The 21624-nt window shown below is 40.5% G+C and overlaps 1 protein-coding gene across 7 annotated transcripts in view; it reads left to right on the plus strand.

Annotated features, from left to right (window-relative positions):
• Positions 1-21624, plus strand: part of FNBP1 (formin binding protein 1) — a 147864-nt gene that overhangs the window by 60044 nt on the left and 66196 nt on the right. For all 7 annotated transcript variants that reach the window (XM_068553616.1, XM_068553614.1, XM_068553615.1 and 4 more), the window contains exons 3-4: positions 9362-9418; positions 10116-10263. In XM_068553616.1, coding sequence (XP_068409717.1) covers positions 9362-9418; positions 10116-10263 — 205 coding nt within the window. The remainder of the gene's footprint in view (positions 1-9361; positions 9419-10115; positions 10264-21624) is intronic.

Genomic DNA, 21624 nt, shown 5'->3' on the forward strand with positions numbered 1-21624 from the left:
CATGTGGGATCTTTCATTGTGGTGCGTGGGCTTCTCTCTAGCTGTGACGTGTGGGTTTTCTCTTCTCTAGTTGTGGCGCTCAGGCTCCAGGGCGCATGTAATCTGTAGTTGTGGCGCGCAGGTTCTAGAGCACGTGGGCTCTGTAGTTTGGGCTCACGGGCTCTAGTTGAGGTGCATGAGCTCAGTAGTTGTGGCACGGGAGCTTAGTTGCCCCATGGCCTGTGGGATCTTAGTCCCCTGACCAGGGATTGAACCCACGTCCCCTGCATTGGAAGGCGGATTCTTTACCACTGGACCACCAGGAAAGTCCCAAATTCTTAATATAATCTTTTTCAAAATTCTTATTTTTTATTTATGGCTGCATTGGGTCTTCGTTGCTGCACGCAGGCTTTCTCTAGTGCAGCGAGTGGGGGCTACTCTTCATTGCGGTGCACGGGCTTCTCATTGCGGTGGCTTCTCTTGTTGTGGAGCACGGGCTCTAGGCGCGCGGGCTTCAGTAGTTGTGGTGCACGGGCTCAGTAGTTGTGGCTCATGGACTAGAGCGCAGGCTCAGTAGTTGTGGCACATGGGCCACAACTTAGTTGCTCCGTGGCATGTGGGATCTTCCCGGACCAGGGCTTGAACCCGTGTCCCCTACATTGGCAGGTGGCTTCTTAACCACTGCGCCACCAGGGAAGTCCCCTTAATATAATCTTAAAACATCTTACATGACCTATATAAGAGAACCAACTATTGTTGCTTGCCCCTTAGCAACTGTTTCTTTAAAAATAAACAAACAGGACTTCCCTGGTGGCGCAGTGGCTAAAAATATGCCTGCCAATGCAGGGGACATGAGTTCGATCCCTGGCCGGGGAAGATCCCACATGCCTCAGAGCAACTAAGCCCGTGCACCACAACTACTGAGCCTACTCACCACAACTACTGAAGGCCACGCACCCTAGAGCCTGTGCTCCGCGACAAGAGAAGCCACAGCAATGAGAAGCCCACACACCGCAAGGAACAGTAGCCCCCGCTCACCGCAACTACAGAAAGCCTGCCCTCAGCAACGAAGACCCAACGCAGCCAAAACAAACAAACAAACAAAAACAAAACAAACTAAATTATTTGTTATGACCAGGTAATGAATTCATATGATTAAAACTTCTAAAGGTACAAAATGGTTTACAGTGAAGTGTCCCTTCTCTTACCCCTGTTCCCAGGGACAGTAAATGTTATCTGTCTCTTACGTATCCTTCCAGAGAGATATTATGGATACACAGGCAAGGAAGTGTCAAATTTCTTTTCTTCCTTGCTTCCCCAGCAGTTCAGTGTGCCCTTGCCTTTCTGCATCCTGGAAATTACTCCGAGGGTTCATTTTTATTTTTTACAGCTATACAGTGTTGCATTGAATTGGTGGATATGTTGTTTCCAATTGTTTGCAACTCTGAACAGAGTTGCACTGGATAACCTTGAATGATACACTTGGGCAAGCATATCTAGAGAATAAGTTCCTAAAAGCAGCACTTTGGTTCTGGTAGAATTTGCCAAGTTGCCCTTCTCGGAAGCTGTGACCCTTATCACCATTTCAGAGTGTGTGGCGGTGCTTCTCGCCTTGACCCTCGATGCTTCTTGTTCCCCATCTTTTTTATCTTTGCCGATTTGATAAGTAAAAATTGCTAAGTCTGACAGGTAATTTGTGTTTCTCTTAGCATGAATGAGGTTGAGTATGTTTTTATACATTTGAGCTGTTTGTACTTTCTTCTTGATGAATCATTCTTGTCCTGGTCAATTTTTTTTTTTTATTGGATCTCATTGTAAATAAAAGGTAACTGTGTAAAAGTCATTTTATAAAATATGTTGCATATTGTATATGCAAGGTATTAAATTTAAATTTACTTGAACAATTAAAAATATTTTATTAAAGTGAAACTGAAGGATTTAGCAAACTTGAAATATTAAACAAATTCTTATAAGATTTTGAAAAAAGATTATGAAAAATGTGTAGGGTGTCATTCATGATTTTTGTTTGTTTTTGTTTTTGTTTTAACTCATGTAATTTTTATTTTGGTAGATTGGAGTTTTATTTATTTATTTATTTATTTTATTTTTGGCTGTGTTGGGTCTTCGTTTCTGTGCGAGGGCTTTCTCTAGTTGCGGCAAGCGGGGACCACTCTTCATCGCGGTGCACGGGCCTCTCACTGTCGCGGCCTCTCTTGTTGCGGAGCAGAGGCTCCAGAAGCGCAGGCTCAGTGGTTGTGGCTCGCGGGCCTAGTTGCTCCGCGGCATGTGGGATCCTCCCAGACCAGGGCTCGAACCCGTGTCCCCTGCATTGGCAGGCAGATTCTCAACCACTGCGCCACCAGGGAAACCCCTCATGTTGTAATTTTAAACAGGCTCAATTGACTCACTGGTAGGAAAGATAAAGAAAATAGTATTTACCTGTTTTACTTCCTCTCCTAATTGAGTTATATAATTTAGTCTGTAACATGAGTCTCACAGTTAATTTGCCTTAATTATAGATTTATGCTCATCACCATTCCCTCTACCACAGTCTCTCCACTTGTTTGTTGGCCTCAAGAAAAATAGGGATATTTTCTCCCTATAGGAGCCTGTGGCATAATCCTCCAGTTCTTTCTTGTTTGAGAATGCCACTATACAGTCATCCCTCAGAATTCGTGGGGGATTGGTTCCAGGAACACCACCCCCTGCCCCTGCCCCTGCCCTCCTCGGATACCAAAATCTGAAGATGCTCAAGTCCCTTATATGACATGGCATAGTATTTGTGTATAATCTACACACATCCTTCTGTATACTTTAAATCATCTCTTGATTACTTATAATACGTAATACAATGTAAATGCTGTGTAAACAGTTGCCATCATGAAGTAAATTCATGTGTTGCTTTTTGGAACTTTCTGGAATTTTCCCCCCAATATTTTTGATCCACAGTTGGTTGACTCTGTGGATGTAGACCCCACAGATGCAGAAGGTAGACTGCACTTAACAACAATTTGACTTGATTATTCTCTGGTCATACTTTTCTCTCCAAACTTTGTTGCTGCATTGTCTTCTGGTTGAAAAGTCTGGGGCCAGCCAAATTTTTATTCTTTGTAGGTGACTTGCTTTTTTGACTCTGTATGTGAAGAACTTTTTTGTTCCACTTAGCAGTTTGATAACTTTACCAAGCAATGCCTTGTGGTTGATCACTCTTTATCAATTTCCCTTTCATATGAAAAGTCAATAATTTATTTCAGGGGAACTTTTGTCAATTATATCTGAATTTTTTTCTATTCTACTTATTGGGTCATATGCTTCAGAGATCCATTTTCCTTATGTTACAGCATCTTGTTCTTCAGATCTTTTTTCTTCTTCTGATTATGAGAGTTGCTTTCCACGTTATGATTGTCTTAAAACTTTCCTCACTTAAATTTGATATCCAGCCTAATTTATTTATTAGCTCTGGAGTGGTGTGTTTTAGTTCCTAGTTCATATCCTTAGCTTTGCAGCCTCCCAGTTTCATCCCATTCTGTTTTATCCTGTAGGCTGGGGATTCTTGCTTTATTGGCTTTGTGTTTTTATTAAATTTGTTTATAGTGTAAAATATTCTGCAAATCCTAATCCAAAGTTAGAATTTGCTTCATTTCCTTGTATGTTTTCTTACAGATTGGGTTTTTCTCTGTCATTTTCTTCCTTCCTTTTTTATTTTTATTTTTAAAAAATTTTGGCCGCATTGGGTCTTCGTTGCTGTGCGTGGGCTTTCTCTAGTTGCAGTGAGTGGGGGCTACTCTTCATTGCAGTGCAAGGACTTCTCATTGCAATGGCTTCTCTTGCTGCTGAGCAAGGGCTCTAGGCGCACGGGCTTCAGTAGTTGTGGCGCACAGGCTTTGTTGCTCCACACGGCATGTGGGATCTTCTCGGACCAGGGATTGAACCTGTGTCCCCTGCATTGACAGGCGGATTCCTAAGCACTGCGCCACCAGGGAAGTCCCTTCCTTTTCTTCTGTATTACATACTGCATCTTTTCACCTTGCTTATATTTAATACAGGCAGTTAAGTGAAGTGGTTACAAGTAACAGACTCTAGAGTCCCAATGCCTGGGATGTTCTTCCAGTTAATAGTAATATGATTTGGGACAAATTACTCTCTGTGCTTTGTCTTTTTCATCTGTAATATGTGAATAATAATAATGACGATAATTCCCACCTTATAAGGGTCTTGAGGGGACTTAATGAGATAAAACATGTAAACGTCTTAGGTTGATGCCTAAGCATGTTTTTGTTATTAACACAAGCAACACCAATGCCCCTGTTTGATCTGATAGAATGTGAATGATCACTGCTGTGCTTCCGGTGCCATTGGTCTTTCCCTCTGAGCTCCCTTATAGGGTAAGGTGGGCGAAAGTGTTGCCAAACCAGGTTCATTTGCCAACATGCAGCAAGCCAAACACTGAGTCGCCGAGGTTTGCAGCAGGGAAAGGGTTTATTCACAAGGCAGCCAAGCGAGGAGATAGAAGAACAAGTCTCAGATCCACCTCCCTGAAGGCGAGGGACTTGGGATATTTATGGCATAAAGAAGCAGGGTGGTCTTAGGCGTGGGGAAAGGTGATTGCAGGTAGGGAAAAGGTGAGGTAATTAGTGTTCTGTGCAGGCATATCTGAGTTACTTGCTTCTTCATGGGATGCATGTTCAAAAATGGAGGCGCTTAGCATGATCTGAAGGTGGGGTTTTTGGCCCTCTGGTGTCAAAATGTCATTTACCAGACACCTGTGCAGGCCCTGTTTTAGGTAGTCCCAACCAGTCTTAGCTGGCTTGAGCTTGAGCTAGACACAGCTAGCTCTAAGTTCCTGGAAAACAACCCAGGCAAACATCTTATTGTTTCGGCTGTGATGCTTGGAGGACAACTAAGCCTTTTGTAGCAACAATTAAAGCATCGGCTTGATCGGTGAAGGCAGGTTACACGTGAAGGGGTTTTTAATAAACTGGAAGGCAAGCTCAAGAATTCCTGTTAGTCACCAGTTTGTATTAACCCCATGGGGCATGGTCTCAAAAGCACTTGTTTTTGTACATCTTGTCTTTGAGACTCTGAGTTTTGTTGTCTGTTCTGAAACTTTGTTAGAGGTTCTGTTTTAGCATTCACTCCATTAGGTCAAAGGCGTTCACCCCTATTCCTTGGGAATCCCTAGGTTTTGTGGTGATCTTCCCCAGGCATTCAGCCTGCAGCCCTGGGAAGTAGAGGCCCAGGTGGCCAGCCCCAGCTCCTGCCAAATCCTGGAATCTGGGTGGTCGGCCTGCATGTCTTCCTCTCAGATCTTTTCTGTCACTGTTCCCTGAGTGCTTACTCACCCCTCAGTTTACTTCTGTCTGAATCGGTTTTCAGGGTTTTGTGGACTCAAGCATCTGTTCTACACTGTTCCAGAATCTTCTGTCCCTCACTCTGGTCACCGCTTCTCAAAGTGTGTAGATTGAGGTTATGTGCCTTTCTTCATTGGTTTATTTTCTGCTGTTGAAAATTTCCTGGCTTTTATTTCACCTCTTGTTGGAAAAGCACAATTCTCTGATCAGATTTTATTGTGCCATCTTTATCTGGAAATCTGTGGTGAGCTTTTAAAATATAAAAGACAGATTAAAAAAAAAAACAACAACACAAAACATTCCTGTGTCCAGCCTTGGACCTTCCATTTCAGAGGGTCTGGAATGAGGCCCAAGTGTTTCCTTTTTAAAAGCCTAACTGCAGTTCTTGGGACCAACCAAATTTAAATCCAGTATCTTTATTAAAAGATATCTATTTTCCTCTTACCTTTTAATTAGCCTATCTGAAGAGCGAGTATATAAAACAATTTAAATTTCTCAGAAGGACCCCATAAATTTAAAGGTGCTTTTGGTGTTTATTTGCTTGCTTATTTTTAAAATAACCTCATACAAATGGGGCGAGAAAGCCCGCCTCCAGAGAATGGAAATGCAAGTTGCTCTTTTTTTTGTAGTGGTCCCTGAGAGAAATATCCTTAGATCTGAAGTTCCCTTATAGACCTCTTAAGCTTTTAGTTTTCTGCTGGTGTTTATAGAGTGAAATATTCACTGATGCTTTTAAGAAGCATTTTGAATGCTATATATGCTAACATCGTCAAAGTGATACTCATTCTTCAGTACTGGACCGTCTTTACTGGAGAGCACCCACAACTGGTCTTTAATCCTGTTTAGGATTTGACTGGTAAAACGGAACTATAAAAAGTACTGGTTTCACCTGGATCTCTTCAAGCTATGTTTCCTTCAACTAGATATAAAGTTTAAGTTATTTTTACGGCTGCTAATGACTGAAAGCTAAAAAGAAAATGTAGATTTAAATCAACCTCTAAAATAAGAGTTTTGAATGAGTTTTTATATAAGATGTGAATTCAGAAGTGACATTTTCCATTTGGAATTTATAGTTAGCGGAAGAAATGGTCAATATTTAAAACCATGCACTAAAAATATCTCACATGCAACCTCTAGGCTTTTCAATACTGCAGGTCCCATATATGCTGCTTTAAATATATTTGGAAAATAACCTATTGATTAGTCATCTGCTTTCCATGGCTCCCCTTTTATTCCTGGTACATGTAAGTCGGAGCTATTGTTTTTATTAAATCTACCTTTTTAAGGACTAAATGTGGTAGGCAACTCAAAGAATTCTACCGTGCTTTCAATATATAAGATTTCTCTCTTTTAACAAAGTGAATCAGCTATGTATAGCTGATTCACTTTGTTATAAAGCAGAAACTAACACACCATTGTAAAGCAATTATACTCCAATAAAGATGTTAAAAAAATTAAATTAAATTAAAAACAAAAATTTCTCTCTTTTGCATTAATTTTTCTCTAAGGCACATGCTTAGAGGAAATACTGCTTTTTCACATTCTTTCAAATCTAGATCTATTAGATAATCTTTGCTGTGTATCCAGAGTATCAGTAGAGAGAACACAATGTAGTTTGTTTAAGCATAGCTCACGTGATAGCAACCTCCAAGTCAGTACATTTTTCTTTCATCAGTTTGTCTAATTATAATTTTTAAATTGTTATATACCCATGCCTTCTTTTTAAAGTAATTGCAATAATCACTATTCTATTGGGTGATATATATTCCCTGGGAATTTACAAACTTTAAGGGACAATAGAGGTCATTTCACCCACCTGCCTCGGGCTTACAGATGAGAAACTGGAAGCACAGCCTTGCCCATTGCTTTGTCTGAGGTTACACCATCTAGTCACATGGCCTCTGGATTCCCAGAGCAATGTCCTTTTTACTAAAGTCCTCTGCCTCTCATGTCACCTAGTAACACCTGTTAGAGGTGAACTCACATTTCGCTTTGTCTGTAAAACGTAACATGATCAAAATTGTAAATTTACAGTAACTTTTAAAAATTATTTATTTATTTATTTATTTATTTATGGCTGTGTTGGGTCTTCATTTCTGTGCGAGGACTTTCTCTAGTTGCGGCAAGTGGGGACCACTCTTCATCGCCATGCACGGGCCTCTCATTATCGCGGCCTCTCTTGTTGCGGAGCACAGGCTCCAGATGCGCAGGCTCAGTAATTGTGGCTCACGGGCCTAGTTGCTCCGCGGCATGTGGGATCTTCCCAGACCAGGGCTCGAACCCGCGTCCCCTGCATTGGCAGGCAGATTCTCAACCACTGCGCCACCAGGGAAGCCCTGTAAATTTATTATTGCACACTTTTCTAGGCACATCTGTAGATTCAGGGGAAATGAAAGAAATAGAATGTGAAATAATGAAAGTAGCTACTATGAAAGAGGAATAGCAACATGGAATAAACAGGGAAGTGAATACTGAGATGCTGTCATATGAAGAGTCCCACTGTGGACCACTAGTCCACTCCTAGGGCTGTTCTTCTTCTTTTTTTTTAAAATTGAAGTATAGTTGATGTTAGTTGCTGTACAGCAAAGTGACTCAGCTATATATATATATATACACACACACACACACACACACACACACACACACACACATTCTTTTTCATATTCTTTTCCGTTATGGTTTATCCCAGGACACTGAATATAGTTCCCTGTGCTATATAGTAGGACCTTGTTGTCCATCCATTCTATATGTAATAGTTTGCATCTACTAACCCCAAACTCTCAGTCCAGCCCTCTCCCCCTTGGCAACCACAAGTCTGTTCTCTATGTCTGTGAGTCTGTTTCTGTTTCGTAGATAGGTTTATTTGTGCCATATTTTAGATTCCACATATAAGTGATATCATATGGTATTTATCTTTCTCTTTCTGACTTACTTCACTTAGTAAGGTCCATCCTTACTCTAGGTCCATCCATGTTGCTGCAAATGGCATTATTTCATTCTTTTTAATGACTGAGTAGTATTCCATTGTATATATGTACCACATCTTCTTTATCTATGGCTGTTCTTCTTCCTTTTTTTTTTTCAATATTTATTTATTTATTTATTGGCTGCATCAGGTCTTAGTTGTGGCACGTGGGATCTTTCGTTGCATCGTTCGGGCTTCTCTCTAGTTGTGGCGCATGGGCTTAGTTGCCCTGCGGCATGTGGGATCTTAGTTCCCTGACCAGGGTTCGAACTGGTGTCCCCTGCATTGCAAGATGGATTCTTAACCACTGGACCACCAGGGAAGTCCCTCTATGGCTGTTCTTCTAACTACACAAGCCAAAATCAGGACCCAAAAGAAATCAATCAGTGGAACAAATGTTAGTGAGTTTTCTTTTTTCAAGATTACCTCTTAGTTTTTGTGTAACTTGAAGCATGCAGAATGTAGAGGGGAGTATCTGGATTCTTGACCTGGAGATGGGATTAGGAAGAGAGATTAAAGCAATTTTGACTAATCTGAGTGTGTTCAGTGCAAGCCTGCTAGGCAGGTTAAAAATTCTCCTTGCTGAATGTCTTAGCATAACCATCCCCCCAATATTGTCTCTACTTCCTCCAAGAAGACTTATTCACAAGTAGTTTTCATTAAGTTTTGGGAGAGCAGCACACAGCCTTGAAAACCTGCCCTTGACACTTTGATTTTTCATTTAAACATTTGGACTCAGTCCATATGCTTGCCTTGGATTTAGAGCAATAATGGTTGCATAGAAACACATGGTCTGCCCTCTCCAGTTAAATAATGTCAGGTCTTAACATCCAGGTAAATGACCAGTTGGCGACCATTTCTGTTCTTATTTGCTCTACCTTTAGGTAAAAGAGTCAAAGCTATGCAAGTCTTTCACGCTGAAAGATGGAAGGAAATAAATGGATTTCAGCTGTGGACATTTTGTGACTTCTTTTTTTAACTTGTAAACAAAAGCACTGACTTCGTTCATTCCTCATTTCTCAATTATCCTTCTGTATAAGGTGACATGTCTTTCTTTTTGTCTTAGGAATCTTTCGAAGAAATACCAACCTAAAAAGAACTCGAAGGAGGAAGAAGAATACAGGTGTGTTTATCACTGATCGTTATGTGGTAATATCTGTATGGCATTGTTGATGATTATAAAGGAAATCTACATATATTTTGTAGATATATCTACAAAAACAAGTTGCCTTCCTCATTCATATCTGTGTCAGTTTTTAAATTGGGGGAAAGACAATAAAAACCTACTGAAATAACTTATACTCACTAGACCTATTCCAGATTGTTTCAATTAAGGTAATTAGGAAAAGCTTAGAATATAATCTAAGCAAATACAGGAAGTGTGGACTGTGCATTCTACATCTTGATTTGGTTTTGTAATATCAGGTGTCTCATTCATCTAAGAAATATGTCTGTTTCAGACAGCAATTAAGACATCTAAACATGAAAAGCCCAAAAGTATTGTCTATAATTTAGATCTAAATATCCATGACATTAGTACCTATAGTACGTATATGTATTTTGGGTTATATGTGGGCTATTAACAAAGCCAAATATTGCCTTATTTAGGGCAATTTGGCTTCACAAAATGAAAAATATTTCAGTTGTAATTTATTCTGCGCCATTTTGATGAGAACCCTCTTATGTGTAATGAATTGTCAAGACCCTATGGGAACTGGATGCAAATTAACCTGATTTTAATTACTGTTTCGCTGGTGGGAAGCAACATGAGAGAGGATGTGCCTTGTTTGAAAAGGAGTGGTGTGCATTCTGTTCTGTAGGTATACAGCATGTAAAGCCTTCCTTTCCACCCTGAATGAGATGAACGATTATGCTGGACAGCATGAAGTCATCTCCGAGAATATGACCTCCCAGATCACCGTGGAGTTAGCACGCTACGTCCAGGAATTGAAGCAGGAGAGGAAATCGGTAACTAAAATTTGTTTTTTCTTCCTAAGAGATGGACCAAAGATGATGGGAGTATCCCTACAAGTTTTAAAATTATCAATAAATGGAATCATATGAGATGGTGGGTCTTAAATTGCCACCTTTAAGACACGTATAAACATTCCTGACCCGGTTCGTAGAAAGTGTTTCTAGGTCTTTACATCCGATTTCAAGCGTCCCTCGGACATTCTGAAACTCATTTGTGGATCCCAGAATACTAACCCCTTTGAGGAATTTAAATATATTTGCGGCTATCGGATATACAAGAGTAAGCAATACAATATGATGTACGCTGTGTGGAATAAACTGTGTTAAAATAAATGTTATAAGGAGTTCAAAAGAGCCAGAAAGATGACCTCAGTTACAGCCACTTCGTTCCGTGGCTCATTCGTTGTCATCTAACGAAGAGGGCCTTTTTGTTCCTCTTGTCATCATTACAATCTTTTCATAGCTTTTGTTGTTAACAAAAGGGAAAAATGTACCCTCAAGTAAAGTATATTCATAGTCAAGATTTTGCCCTAAGAGATTTATCATTAAGCCGTGGTGGTCTGTATCATTGTACTTTGATCGCCTGTGAGGTGCATTATAATTTGTTAGTAATAAAGTACCAAAGTTGGCCAGTGATATGCTTTTCTATATAAATTTGAGTCCACAGTAATTCTTTTAATGCTCTGGAGATACATGAGACAACAAGATTAATAGGGTTCTTGCTGAAATGGTGGAGATATTAAATAATAATGACCAAAATAATTATTTAATTGCAGTTGTGATAGTTTTGACAAAGTACGAGTACATATGTGAGAACATATAATGAATGGGAACACCTAACATGCTTATGCTCTGGATCATGGGAAAGCTTCCCGGGCGGCTTGACAGTTAAGGCTTTAACAGGACTTGAGGGACAAGTAGAAGTTGCATGGGACAAACATTCAGTAGAGGGAGCAGCCGTGCAAAGGCCCTGAGACAGGAAGGTGTTTGGAACATCTGAGGAGTTTAGTTCTTTCTGAACTGTAAATATGTAGCAAATAGCTTTGGGTATGTTTAGAAGTTAGGAAGAGATATATGCCTTAGGATCAACCCATTGGATTAAAAAAAGAGCTAATACACTGAGCTGATGTTTTTATCTATTCACATTAAAGCAGTGATTACCAAGCAGGCACAATTTTGCTCCCCACCCCAGCAAACATTTGTCAATGTCTGGAGACATTTTTGGTTATTAGGGGCATTATAGCTGGGGGGTTGCTGCTGGCATCTAGTGGGTAGAGCCCAAAGGTGCTGTCAAACACCCTATAACACTCAGAACAGCCTCCACGACAAAGAATTACCTGGTCCAAAATGTCCATAGGGGCTGAGAAACCCTGCACCAGAGCTCCAATTAGGTGACAGTCTCTATAGACCATGCACTAAAGGAGAGCTTTTCCTTTATATGATGGAAAGGAAGAAGTGAAACAGAATATTAAGGTTTGGAATTAAGCAAAATACCTAATATAATCATAAAGTAAACACGATAAATCTGAACACAATGCTGGACTACTTCCCTCGTTCCTGACTTGCCCTTGACCTTGCAAAGTTTATACCTTCTTCTTATTTGTTACTTTGGTCAGTGGCTTGTATCTCTTGCTGACCTTCCTTCACTCATACAGTTTAGCATTTTAGCCAACACCCTAAACAAAAACTATGCATTTACCTTAGTAGGAATCATTAATTGTATTTCTGGAGTGAATCATGAAATGTGAAGCCCACATAACTTGGCCTCCTCCTACTTATTTGAATTCTCCCCCTCCAACCATGTGGCCTTCTTACCCTGTGCAATCAATGCCCTGTGCGATCCTGCCCCTGGGCCTTTGCACTGGCTTTTCTCGCCTTGGTAAGCTTTTCCCCCAGGTATCTGCAGAACTCACTGCCTGACTTCTTTCTCAGGAATATCATCTCATTGAAGTCTATCTTGTTTACCTTATTTAAAAGTACAAAGTCCCCCCGCCTTCTCCACCCCATTTCTACCACCTCCCCCTGCTTTATTTTTCTTTAGTACTTAACCAGCGTCTAACATTTTATATATTTACTTGTTTGTTTTTCTTTCACCCCACGCTGTAAGCTCCACTAGGGCAAGAATTTTCTTGTCCACTGTTGTATTCTCAGTCCCTGGAACGGTGCCCAGGGTGACACAAAGCAGGCTCTTGATCAATACTCTTGGAGTGAAAGAAAGAATTGAGAAGTAGAAGCAGCCTTCTTCGACATAGCTTAGTTCTCAGTTAGACTTCGTTTCACTAGTTGCAGATCCTTGTATTTCTTTGCTGTGTTATGATTGTGTCCTTTTGTTTTATTTACTCACTGGTAATCATGTCTTTTTTACAGTCTGTCATGTCTGTACTTTGAATTCTTTTCCTTTTTTAATAAAAAATTATAGTAATTTAATGAGTAAATTATAGGTGGTGCAGACACACGTTGAATAATATCTTGCGATGCATAGTGTTCCTTTTATTTCAAGGAGAATTGCATGTATGCTTCTCTGAGTCAGATGTTCTGTTGAGAGGAGCTGTAAACAGTAATGCTTTCTTAAAGCCTTTTGTAATTCTATTGAGATGAAAATTTTGGAAATTGTGAAACCTTTTAAAATTCTAGAAAGAGTATCAGTAAGTACATGTACATTTGTGGTGTTTTGATATCATGCATCATGAACATTTCTGCTTTGCTTATTATATGGGTAATAGCTACCATTATTTTGAATGACTGCATGATGTGGCATTGTGTTGATGTTCTCTGATTTCTAAAATTACTCTCATAATATTGGATATTTAACTGTTTGGCCTCAAGGGATCGTTTTTACAGGTTATAATAACTGACTTCTATCCTCACAGCATCCCTGGGGGAGGGGGAGGGCTGTTATCTTATACATTGTGCTCATTATCTTACATTTTGTTACCAGGCAGCCCACCTCTCAGGGCAGCGCGCATTCACACACATGCTCTGGTTCCCACTGAGTTATTTTCTTGAACTGACCCCCAAGGATGCTGGGCTAACTGGTGTGAAGGTCTCCATCAGCAGTCAGCTGTAGAAAGGGCTCCTTGAGATCATCTCACACTATGCAGTATTTCTCCTTGCAACCTTTCACTTTTGGCTACCCTGACTTTTCTTAGTAAGTGATCTAATTTTCATAAGGATGACTGTCAAAACCACAGGAGAATGTGATGGTTTCCACTTTCTGGTGACGGTCATTATCAGCAGAAGTGCCACAACAGAGCGAGAGCCCAAATCCAGCTCTTCTGGGGTCAAATCCAGTTGCTGCTTTGATGCGGGACCATGAAGGGCTGACAGTGAACTTCAGATCTTCTTTAGAGGAGAGGAGAGCCTCAATCAGCAGTATGTCCAGAGAGCCGCAGCTCCTGGCAGGCAGGGAGGAGAGGAAAGGACCCACGCTCTGCAGTCAACAAACCCACTCAGGACCCGGGCAGCCCCACCAGCTAGGAAACCTTAGGCAGGTTATATAACTCTCTGAGCAGCCAGTTCTGCATCTGTAACTGAGGCTGATTATAATAAACCACCTTCCCGAGTTCAGGGGAGGATCGCAAGAAAACAGGTACAAACCGCCTAGCACCACATTCTGTGTATTGATATATAGGCACTGCATATCTGGTACCTTCCATCAGGTCATTCTGTTTCTCAATACAGAATCTCCTTTCTACTCCAGGAAGGGTTTGATCAGGGTTTATTACAGAAAACAGGAGCATATACAGGTCTCCTTGTGACCATATGTCATAACATATTGTCCATAACAGGACCAGTCTAAAAAATGTTGAATTGGCTGATGGCATTGAAAACAAGCCGCTTTTAAAATTTTAGGTGGAGTTACTGTTTCTCATGGCTGACTACAAATAGTGTCTTGCTAAAGTACCATTCTTAACCATCAGCCTAATACATTTTGGGCCATTTGATACAGTGGCGAAATCCTCCCTGCCCAAAGGGATGATTTAGAATTTACAGGATTACTGCTGGATCTCGTTACTGCATATAGAGAGGATTTCCAAGTTCAGTTCAGAATACTAGTAGAAAATTATTTTTCATATAGATTTTGCGATGTTTGAATAGATGAATCTCTAACAAGAGTGCCTGGTGAGAAATAGCTCACCATGCAAACAGATGAGGTTTCCTTCCTTTTTTGAATGGATTTGAAAGGAAGTAGAAGACAGTAAGGTAGTGGGAGAGATGGATATTCTCCTTGCCCCTGAGGCCATATCGTGCTCATGAGCCAGCTGTTTGATCTTAAACAAAAGCTTAAAGTCTTAAAGGTATAACTGATTCATTTTGCTGTACAGCAGAAGCTAACACAACATTGTACATCAACTATACTCCAATAAAAATTAATTTTAAAAACTCTTGAAGTCTTAAAAGTAAAATAGGATAGTACTTGCTGTTCATGTTTTTGGGAGAAAGGATGATTTTTTAAAATTTATTTTATTTTTTATTGAAGTATAGTTGATTTACAATGTTATGCCAGTCTCTGCTGTACAACAGAGTGACTCAGTTACACACACATATATATACATTTCTTTTGGGACTTCCCTGGTGGTCCAGCGGTTAAGAAAGACTCTGCGCTTCCGCAGCAGGGGGCACAGGTTTGACCCCTGGTCTGGGAACTAAGATCCCACATGCCGCGTGGTGCGGCCAAAAAAAGAAAAAAAAAAAGTGTGAAAAGACTTTGTCAACATAAAAAACAAATTCTTTTCCATTATGGTTTACCCCAGGAGATTGGATATAGTTCCTTGTGCTATACAGTAGGACCTTGTTGTTTATCCATTCTAAATGTAATAGTTTGCATCTACTAAACCCCAAACTCCCAGTCCGTCCCTCTCCCTCCCCACCACACCACCCCCGCCCCCCTGCCCCTGGCTTCGTTCTCTATGTCTGTGAGTCTGTTTCTGTTTCATAGGTAGGTTCATCTGTGCCATATTTTAGATTCCACATGTAAGTGATATCGTATGGTATTTGTCTTTCTCTTTCTGACTTACTTCACTTAGTACGATAATCTCTAGGTCCATCTATGCTGCTGCAAATGGCATTATTTCGTTCTTTTTTATGGCTGAGTAGTATTCCATTGTATATATGTACCACATCTTCTTTTTCCATTCATCTGTTTATAGACATTTAGGTTGTTTCCATGTTTTGGCTATTGTGAATAGTGTTGCTGTGAACATAGGGGTGCGTGTATCTTTTTGAATTATAGTTTTGTCTCAGTATATGCCCAGGAGTGGAATTGCTGGATCATATGGTAGTTCTATTTTTAGTTTTCTGAGGAACCTCCATACTGTTTTCCATAATGGCTGCACCAACTTACATTCCCACCAGCAGAGTTGGAGGGTTCCCTTTTCTCCACACCCTCTCCAGCGTTTGTTATTTGTAGACTTGAGAAAATGTGATTTTTATGCAGCAGTTTCCACATATGCTATGTTCTCCTATTACAATGCAGCTCACTCACATAATATTATGAATAACCAGTGTTGGTCCTGACACACAAAAATCCGTTTGCTCATTTTGATGAGAATATGTTGATTTTGTAAAAGGAAATTCTTTAAAAGAGAGCTTTGACTTGCCATTTGCAAGAGCACAGCTGTTGAGGTTCTTTCCTAAGCCTGGTGTTCAAGCCAGCAGCAGTTCTCATTAAGAAACACCAACACTCCTGGAAGCCTGAGAGGAGGGGGGCTCTTAATTTCTTCACCTCATGGGCTCCACTTAAAGCAATTGTATTTTTGTCAAGATGCTCACCTTCTCTTTAGAGGTGATGGACTCAGTGGCCAGTCCTTGGGGTGAATATAAGTCAAAGCACACAGTGACCGTTCCTTTGTTTTGCCTTCAGTCTTTTATTCTCAAACATAAATTATCAATGCATCTGATCCTGTGACAATGTCTGGGATTAACTGGGTGTTCAATGATAATGGATAGAAATAAGTGGAAAATCAACAGTTCTTTCTAAGACAACATGATTAGTTTTAATGTGTAAAGTTTAGACATTTTATACTTGCCTGATTTTCCTAGATTTTTATAAACTTACAGGAAGTACAAGATTCATCATCTCTTTAAGCTGACCACATACAATAAGAACGTCTGTTTCTTTTATTTACTTTCCCTTTTTAAGGGGAGTTGCTGTGATTCATTGATTAGTTACCAAAGTTTTTAAAGAATGTTACTAAAACTCTGAATTAAAGGACAAAAACTCACAATTCTTATCAATCAAAATCATTTTTCCAAGTTTCCTTCTGGATGTCATTTATAGATATATAGATAGTTATTTATATAGAGAAGTATTGATATCCTCTATATATGGATATAATATACATATAATATTTAAGGGTATTAGTCCTAGTATAGGTATAATTTGTTTTTCTTTATTCCCCATTCAATATCATAAACACTTTATATGTTTCTACATGAAACTATATAGTTTTCATAATTAGAATTTTAGTGGCTATGTATTATTCTAACACATAATTCACTTAACTAATTACTGTTTGATCATAGGTTATTAGTGGTTTCTGATTATTTATTTATTTATTTAGTTAGTTAGTTATATAAATAATACTGCCGTGAATTCTTTACTTTTGTAGCTGTTTTCTTTGTGCGGGGGGTGGGGATTATTTCTCCAAGCTAAATGCCCAGAAATGAGAATATGAGGTCAAAGCAGACCAGATTCATGGTTCTTGGTTCAACTTTGGCCATTTGTGAGATTGATGGTCTTTAAAAGAAGAAAAGATGAGATTCCCAAGTTGCTGAAAGGACCAACTTGGGTGTGAATTGGCTTATCTGAGATGTGGGTAATTCAGAGTTGCTATCAGATAGATTCCTCTGAAAGAACTATTATAAATATGCTCTTACTAGCAATTTTTGCACTCTGAATCAAGTTATTAAAGAATTTTAGAGAGAGAGATTCAGCTCCAACCTTTGAGTCTGGGTAGGGTTATCTGCAGTGGTCACCACTAACCACATATGAGGGATTTATGGAGATTTAAGGCTCCAGGAGGGGAATGAGGAAGTTCCAGCCAACATTTACTGGAACCTCCAACTACGTTTCTCCTGGCAGGTGGAAAGAACGCTTGATTACGAAATGTTGGCCAGGAGCAGAATCACTTTTTTGGCAATGGTTATCTGAAGAGTTCTGGAGGAAATAATTATACCTTCAGTGACTCACTAAAATTTTTATAAATCTCAGATAATGCTTGCAAGACCCCACATTACTGAGAATTGACAATATGAAATTTTCCCCCAAGGTTTTGGAAATGTTTGAAAATGGATACTAAAAGCCACACATTTACACAGCGGTTAAGAATCTGCCTGCCAGTGCAGGGGACACGAGTTCGAGCCCTGGTCCGGGAAGATCCCACGTGCCGCGGAGCAACTAAGCCCATGTGCCACAGCTACTGAGCCCGAGTGCCACAACTACTGAGCCCGCGCTCTAGAGCCCGCTCACTGCAACGAAGAGTAGCCCCAGCTCGCCGCAACTAGAGAAAGCCCGCGCACGGCAACAAAGACCCAACTCAGCCATAAATAAATAAATAAATTTTTAAAATAAATAAATAAAATAAAAGCCACACATTAAAAAGTTTAGGTATTGGCTATGTCGTATTTATGAAACTTATGAAGAGGCTTAATTTCCTATAAGGCAGTTCTGCAGCCCAGACTGACTCTAGTATGTTTAGAACATGTTTTGGTTTTTTGGTTGGTCTTTGTTGGTTGGTTTGTTTTTCGGCTGCTCTATGCCATGCAGCTTGTGGGATCTCAGTTCCCTGACCTGGGCCACAGCAGTGAAAGTGCTGAATCCTAACCACTGGACCACCAGGGCACTCCCTAGAACATGTTTTTATAAGAGATGACAGCAAAGAGACAAAACTTAGCATGAAGGAAAGCAAAAAGTAAAAGGAGCTTATCTATATGACCAAGCTAATTACAAATCTGTTTTTGATTTATTCAGTTCTATTGAGATTCAACTGTGGATAATCTGCTATAAAGCCAGAACCTGTAGGAAGAAAACACAGAAAAGCAAGACAGATTTTAGATTTCATGATCTGGAAAAGGAGCAGTGGGTCTAAAGAGCTGTTCTTCCTTACTGGTGTTACTGCATTTATTTAAATAAATCAAAATGCGGGAAACCCTATAAAAGTTGTTGGTCTTCTGCATGTCACACTTATACAGCACCCACTAATAGCCCCTGGTTTAATGTATGTCTAGGTGTATTTTGTTTTGTTCTGTTCTCTTTGTTTTCAAAGAACATGTGATAGCGGCATTCAATTAAATAACACCCTGTCCCCACTGTGGTTCTGTCACTGCAACACCACTGGCCTGGTGAACCAAAAAAATTTTATTTTCTCATTTATGGGGTAACATACTTAATTATCAGGATCCTTAAATTCTGTCCTTGATTTCTTGGATTTGAAATGCGACTTTGGGTTTTGTATTTCCCCCTTGTAAGTTAGAATGAGACCTTCTTTCTCTTCCAAAAAGTGTGAGAATTTCTTGACTACTGTGGTGTGTCTCACCTGACTCTCCTATATCCAGTCATCTCCCCTTAGATGTCTGATATAGCATCACCCATCACCCATGTCCACACCGCTGTCAGCAGAGGCCCTGGAGCCCGGCAACAGTGTGAAGGATGCCCCAGAGTTGTGCAATGCGGTGGCCCTGTCAACCTGTCCAAAACAAACTTTGGATTCCCCAAAGTTTATCCTTTATCATGCCCCATTCCAATCTGCAATTCCTGCCATCTGTGAATGGCAGTCCTTTTTAACCCAGTTGTTCTGGCCAAAAACGTGGGGCACCCAGGACTTACTTTTCCCTTATGCCCCATCTTCTGTCTAGTGTCAAGTCCTGTCAGCTCCCCCTTCAGTAATTGTTCTGAATCCAAACACTTCTCACCACATCCAGTCTCTCATCGTCTCTCATCTGGAGGACTGTCCTAAGCCTTTTATTTTTAATTCATCTCTGCTTCCAGGCTTGCCCCATGGTCCGTGGTCCAGCTCCCCATCTCCGTCTCCACCACCAGCTCATCCTTAGGCAGGTGGTCCCCATCCTCCTGCCTGGTCCCCTTGCACCTCCTGCCCCCATTCAGTCCATTCTCCATGCAGCAGCCAGCGCAATCTTGTGATAGTGCAAATCAGACAATGTCCCTTCCCTTCTTAAAATTTCCAGTAGCTTTCCATTGTGCTCATGTGGCTTGGGAGGCTGTCCACGGTCTAGCCCTTGCCGCCTTCTTCTGCCTTATCCTTCCTCTCAGTCTAATTGCACTGGCTTCTAGCTGTTCCTTGGACACGCCAAGCCCTTTCCCACTTCAAAGCATCTGCATTAACTGTTCCTGCTGCTTGGAAGGGTGTCTCCGAGAACTTTGCAATTTCACTCCTACACTTTATTCAAGTCTCTGCTCAAGCATCCTCCCAGACCGCCCTATCTAAATGCTGCCTGCACCCACACCCATTCCTCTTGAGTTCCTTACCCTCTTTCTCTTACTGCTGTGTCCACTATTTCACTAGGAAAGGGGCTTTGTTTTATTCGCAAGTAAAGCAACACCCTGCACATGTGGGTGTGGAATTAACACCTGTCGAGTGAACGATTTGAGTTAGATTTTAAGATCTTTCAGCCCAAGGAAGGATTACTGTCCCAAACGTTTCACCCATCAACCTCGCACTCTATCTAAAGTCCTTATTAAGGGCGATTTTCCTTGTTTTGGTTTGGAAGAACAGTTTCATACCCTTGGAAGAGATCAAGTGAGGAATCTGAGTCATTTGCTGCTTAATACTGATCATTTGAAGATCCTTTCATCCTGAGTTAATAGGGATTCTTCAGAGGAATTAGAACTTTAAGGGATGTGAAAGAAGGAATTGTTTTGAAGAACAGTTTAAAAAAGACTACTGGAGTCTAGGTAAAAAGTGTGGATGTGGGGAATTCCCTGGCGGTCCAGTGGTTAGGACTCAGTGCTCGCACTGCCGAGGCCTGGGGTTGGGTCCCTGGTCGGGGAACTGAGATCCCACAAGCTGCACGGCAAAGCCAAGGGGAAAAAAAAGTGTGGTTGTGGGGAGAGTTCTGGGGAGTAAAAGCCAGCCTGAGAATAAGAGGGTCGGTGGCGTAGGGGAGCAGCTGGAGAGGGGATGAAGGAAACTTGGCCGGGGCTGCTGGACCTGGACCTGGACTGGGGAGGGTAGGGGTGGGGGTTGCTGCCCAGTGCCTGGATGGTCAATGTTACAGGGGAAGTTAAATAACTGAAAACATTGCACGGGGAGGCAGGCATTTTTAGGAACTTTAAACAGGTTCATTGAGAAGATATTTTTATTATAAATGAATTTGGGGGAAACAGGCCTTACTGAAGAAAAGCAGAATGCAACTCCTGTCAGGAACGTTTCTGGGTTTATGGTTTGGGACTTCAGTGAGGTGACGGAATGCTCCCTTGAGCAGGTCTGAAGATGCTTCACAGTTTTCCTACACGGTCCACATAAAGATCTACACACAGAGATTTATTGCTACGTTAATTAATCCTGAGTCAGGCTTAGAAGCTGCTAGCATTCAAACCCACCACACTGTAGGTTTTGAGGAAATTCTAATATTTGTCACAGACATATTTTCTGGAAGCTCCTTTTCTCTTGGCCTTTTCAAGTTTTTGTGTTCCTTTGTTTTCATCTGTGGAATCTGAGTTTTATTTAAAATTCCAGATGGCTGACTGTCCTTAGTTGAGTGTTTATTCTTTTTATTTTTTTTTCCACTTTTTTTTTTTAAGTGGCTGTTCTCACATCAATGCCATATTTTGCTTTTTTAAATGTAGTTTTAAAAATTAATTTTTATATATATATATATATATATATATATATATATATATATATTAAAAGGAGCGGCTGTTGTACCTAATTGTAATGTGTGAATAATAAACATTCTCACTGTTTGTCTATCCAGCCTAAGTATGATTTCTTGCAGTGCAGTAAAATCTCCTTGGAAGCTTTGTCATTGTCTTTTTTTTTTTTTTTAGTTTATTTATTTTATTTATTTATTTTTGGCTGCACTTGGGCTCAATAGTTGGGCTCTAGAGTGCAGGCTTCAGTAGTTGTGGCGCACAGGCTTAGTTGCTCCGAGGCATGTGGGATCTTCCTGGACCAGGGATCGAACCCATGTCCCCTGTATTGGCAGGCGGATTCTTAACCACTGCGCCACCAGGGAAGTCCCTGTCGTTGTCATTTTGCTTTAAGTTAATGTTTGCCTATTTTAGGTTCCCTGTGATTTTTTATCTCAGCTACCCCTGGCCCCCAGGAAATTTCTAAAAAATTTTTCAAGGCTGATTTTATTTGTATAGATTTTACCTGTATATTTTTAAGGTTC

Source organism: Eschrichtius robustus, chromosome 10, assembly GCF_028021215.1.
Source record: "Eschrichtius robustus isolate mEscRob2 chromosome 10, mEscRob2.pri, whole genome shotgun sequence".
NCBI lineage: Eukaryota > Metazoa > Chordata > Mammalia > Artiodactyla > Eschrichtiidae > Eschrichtius > Eschrichtius robustus.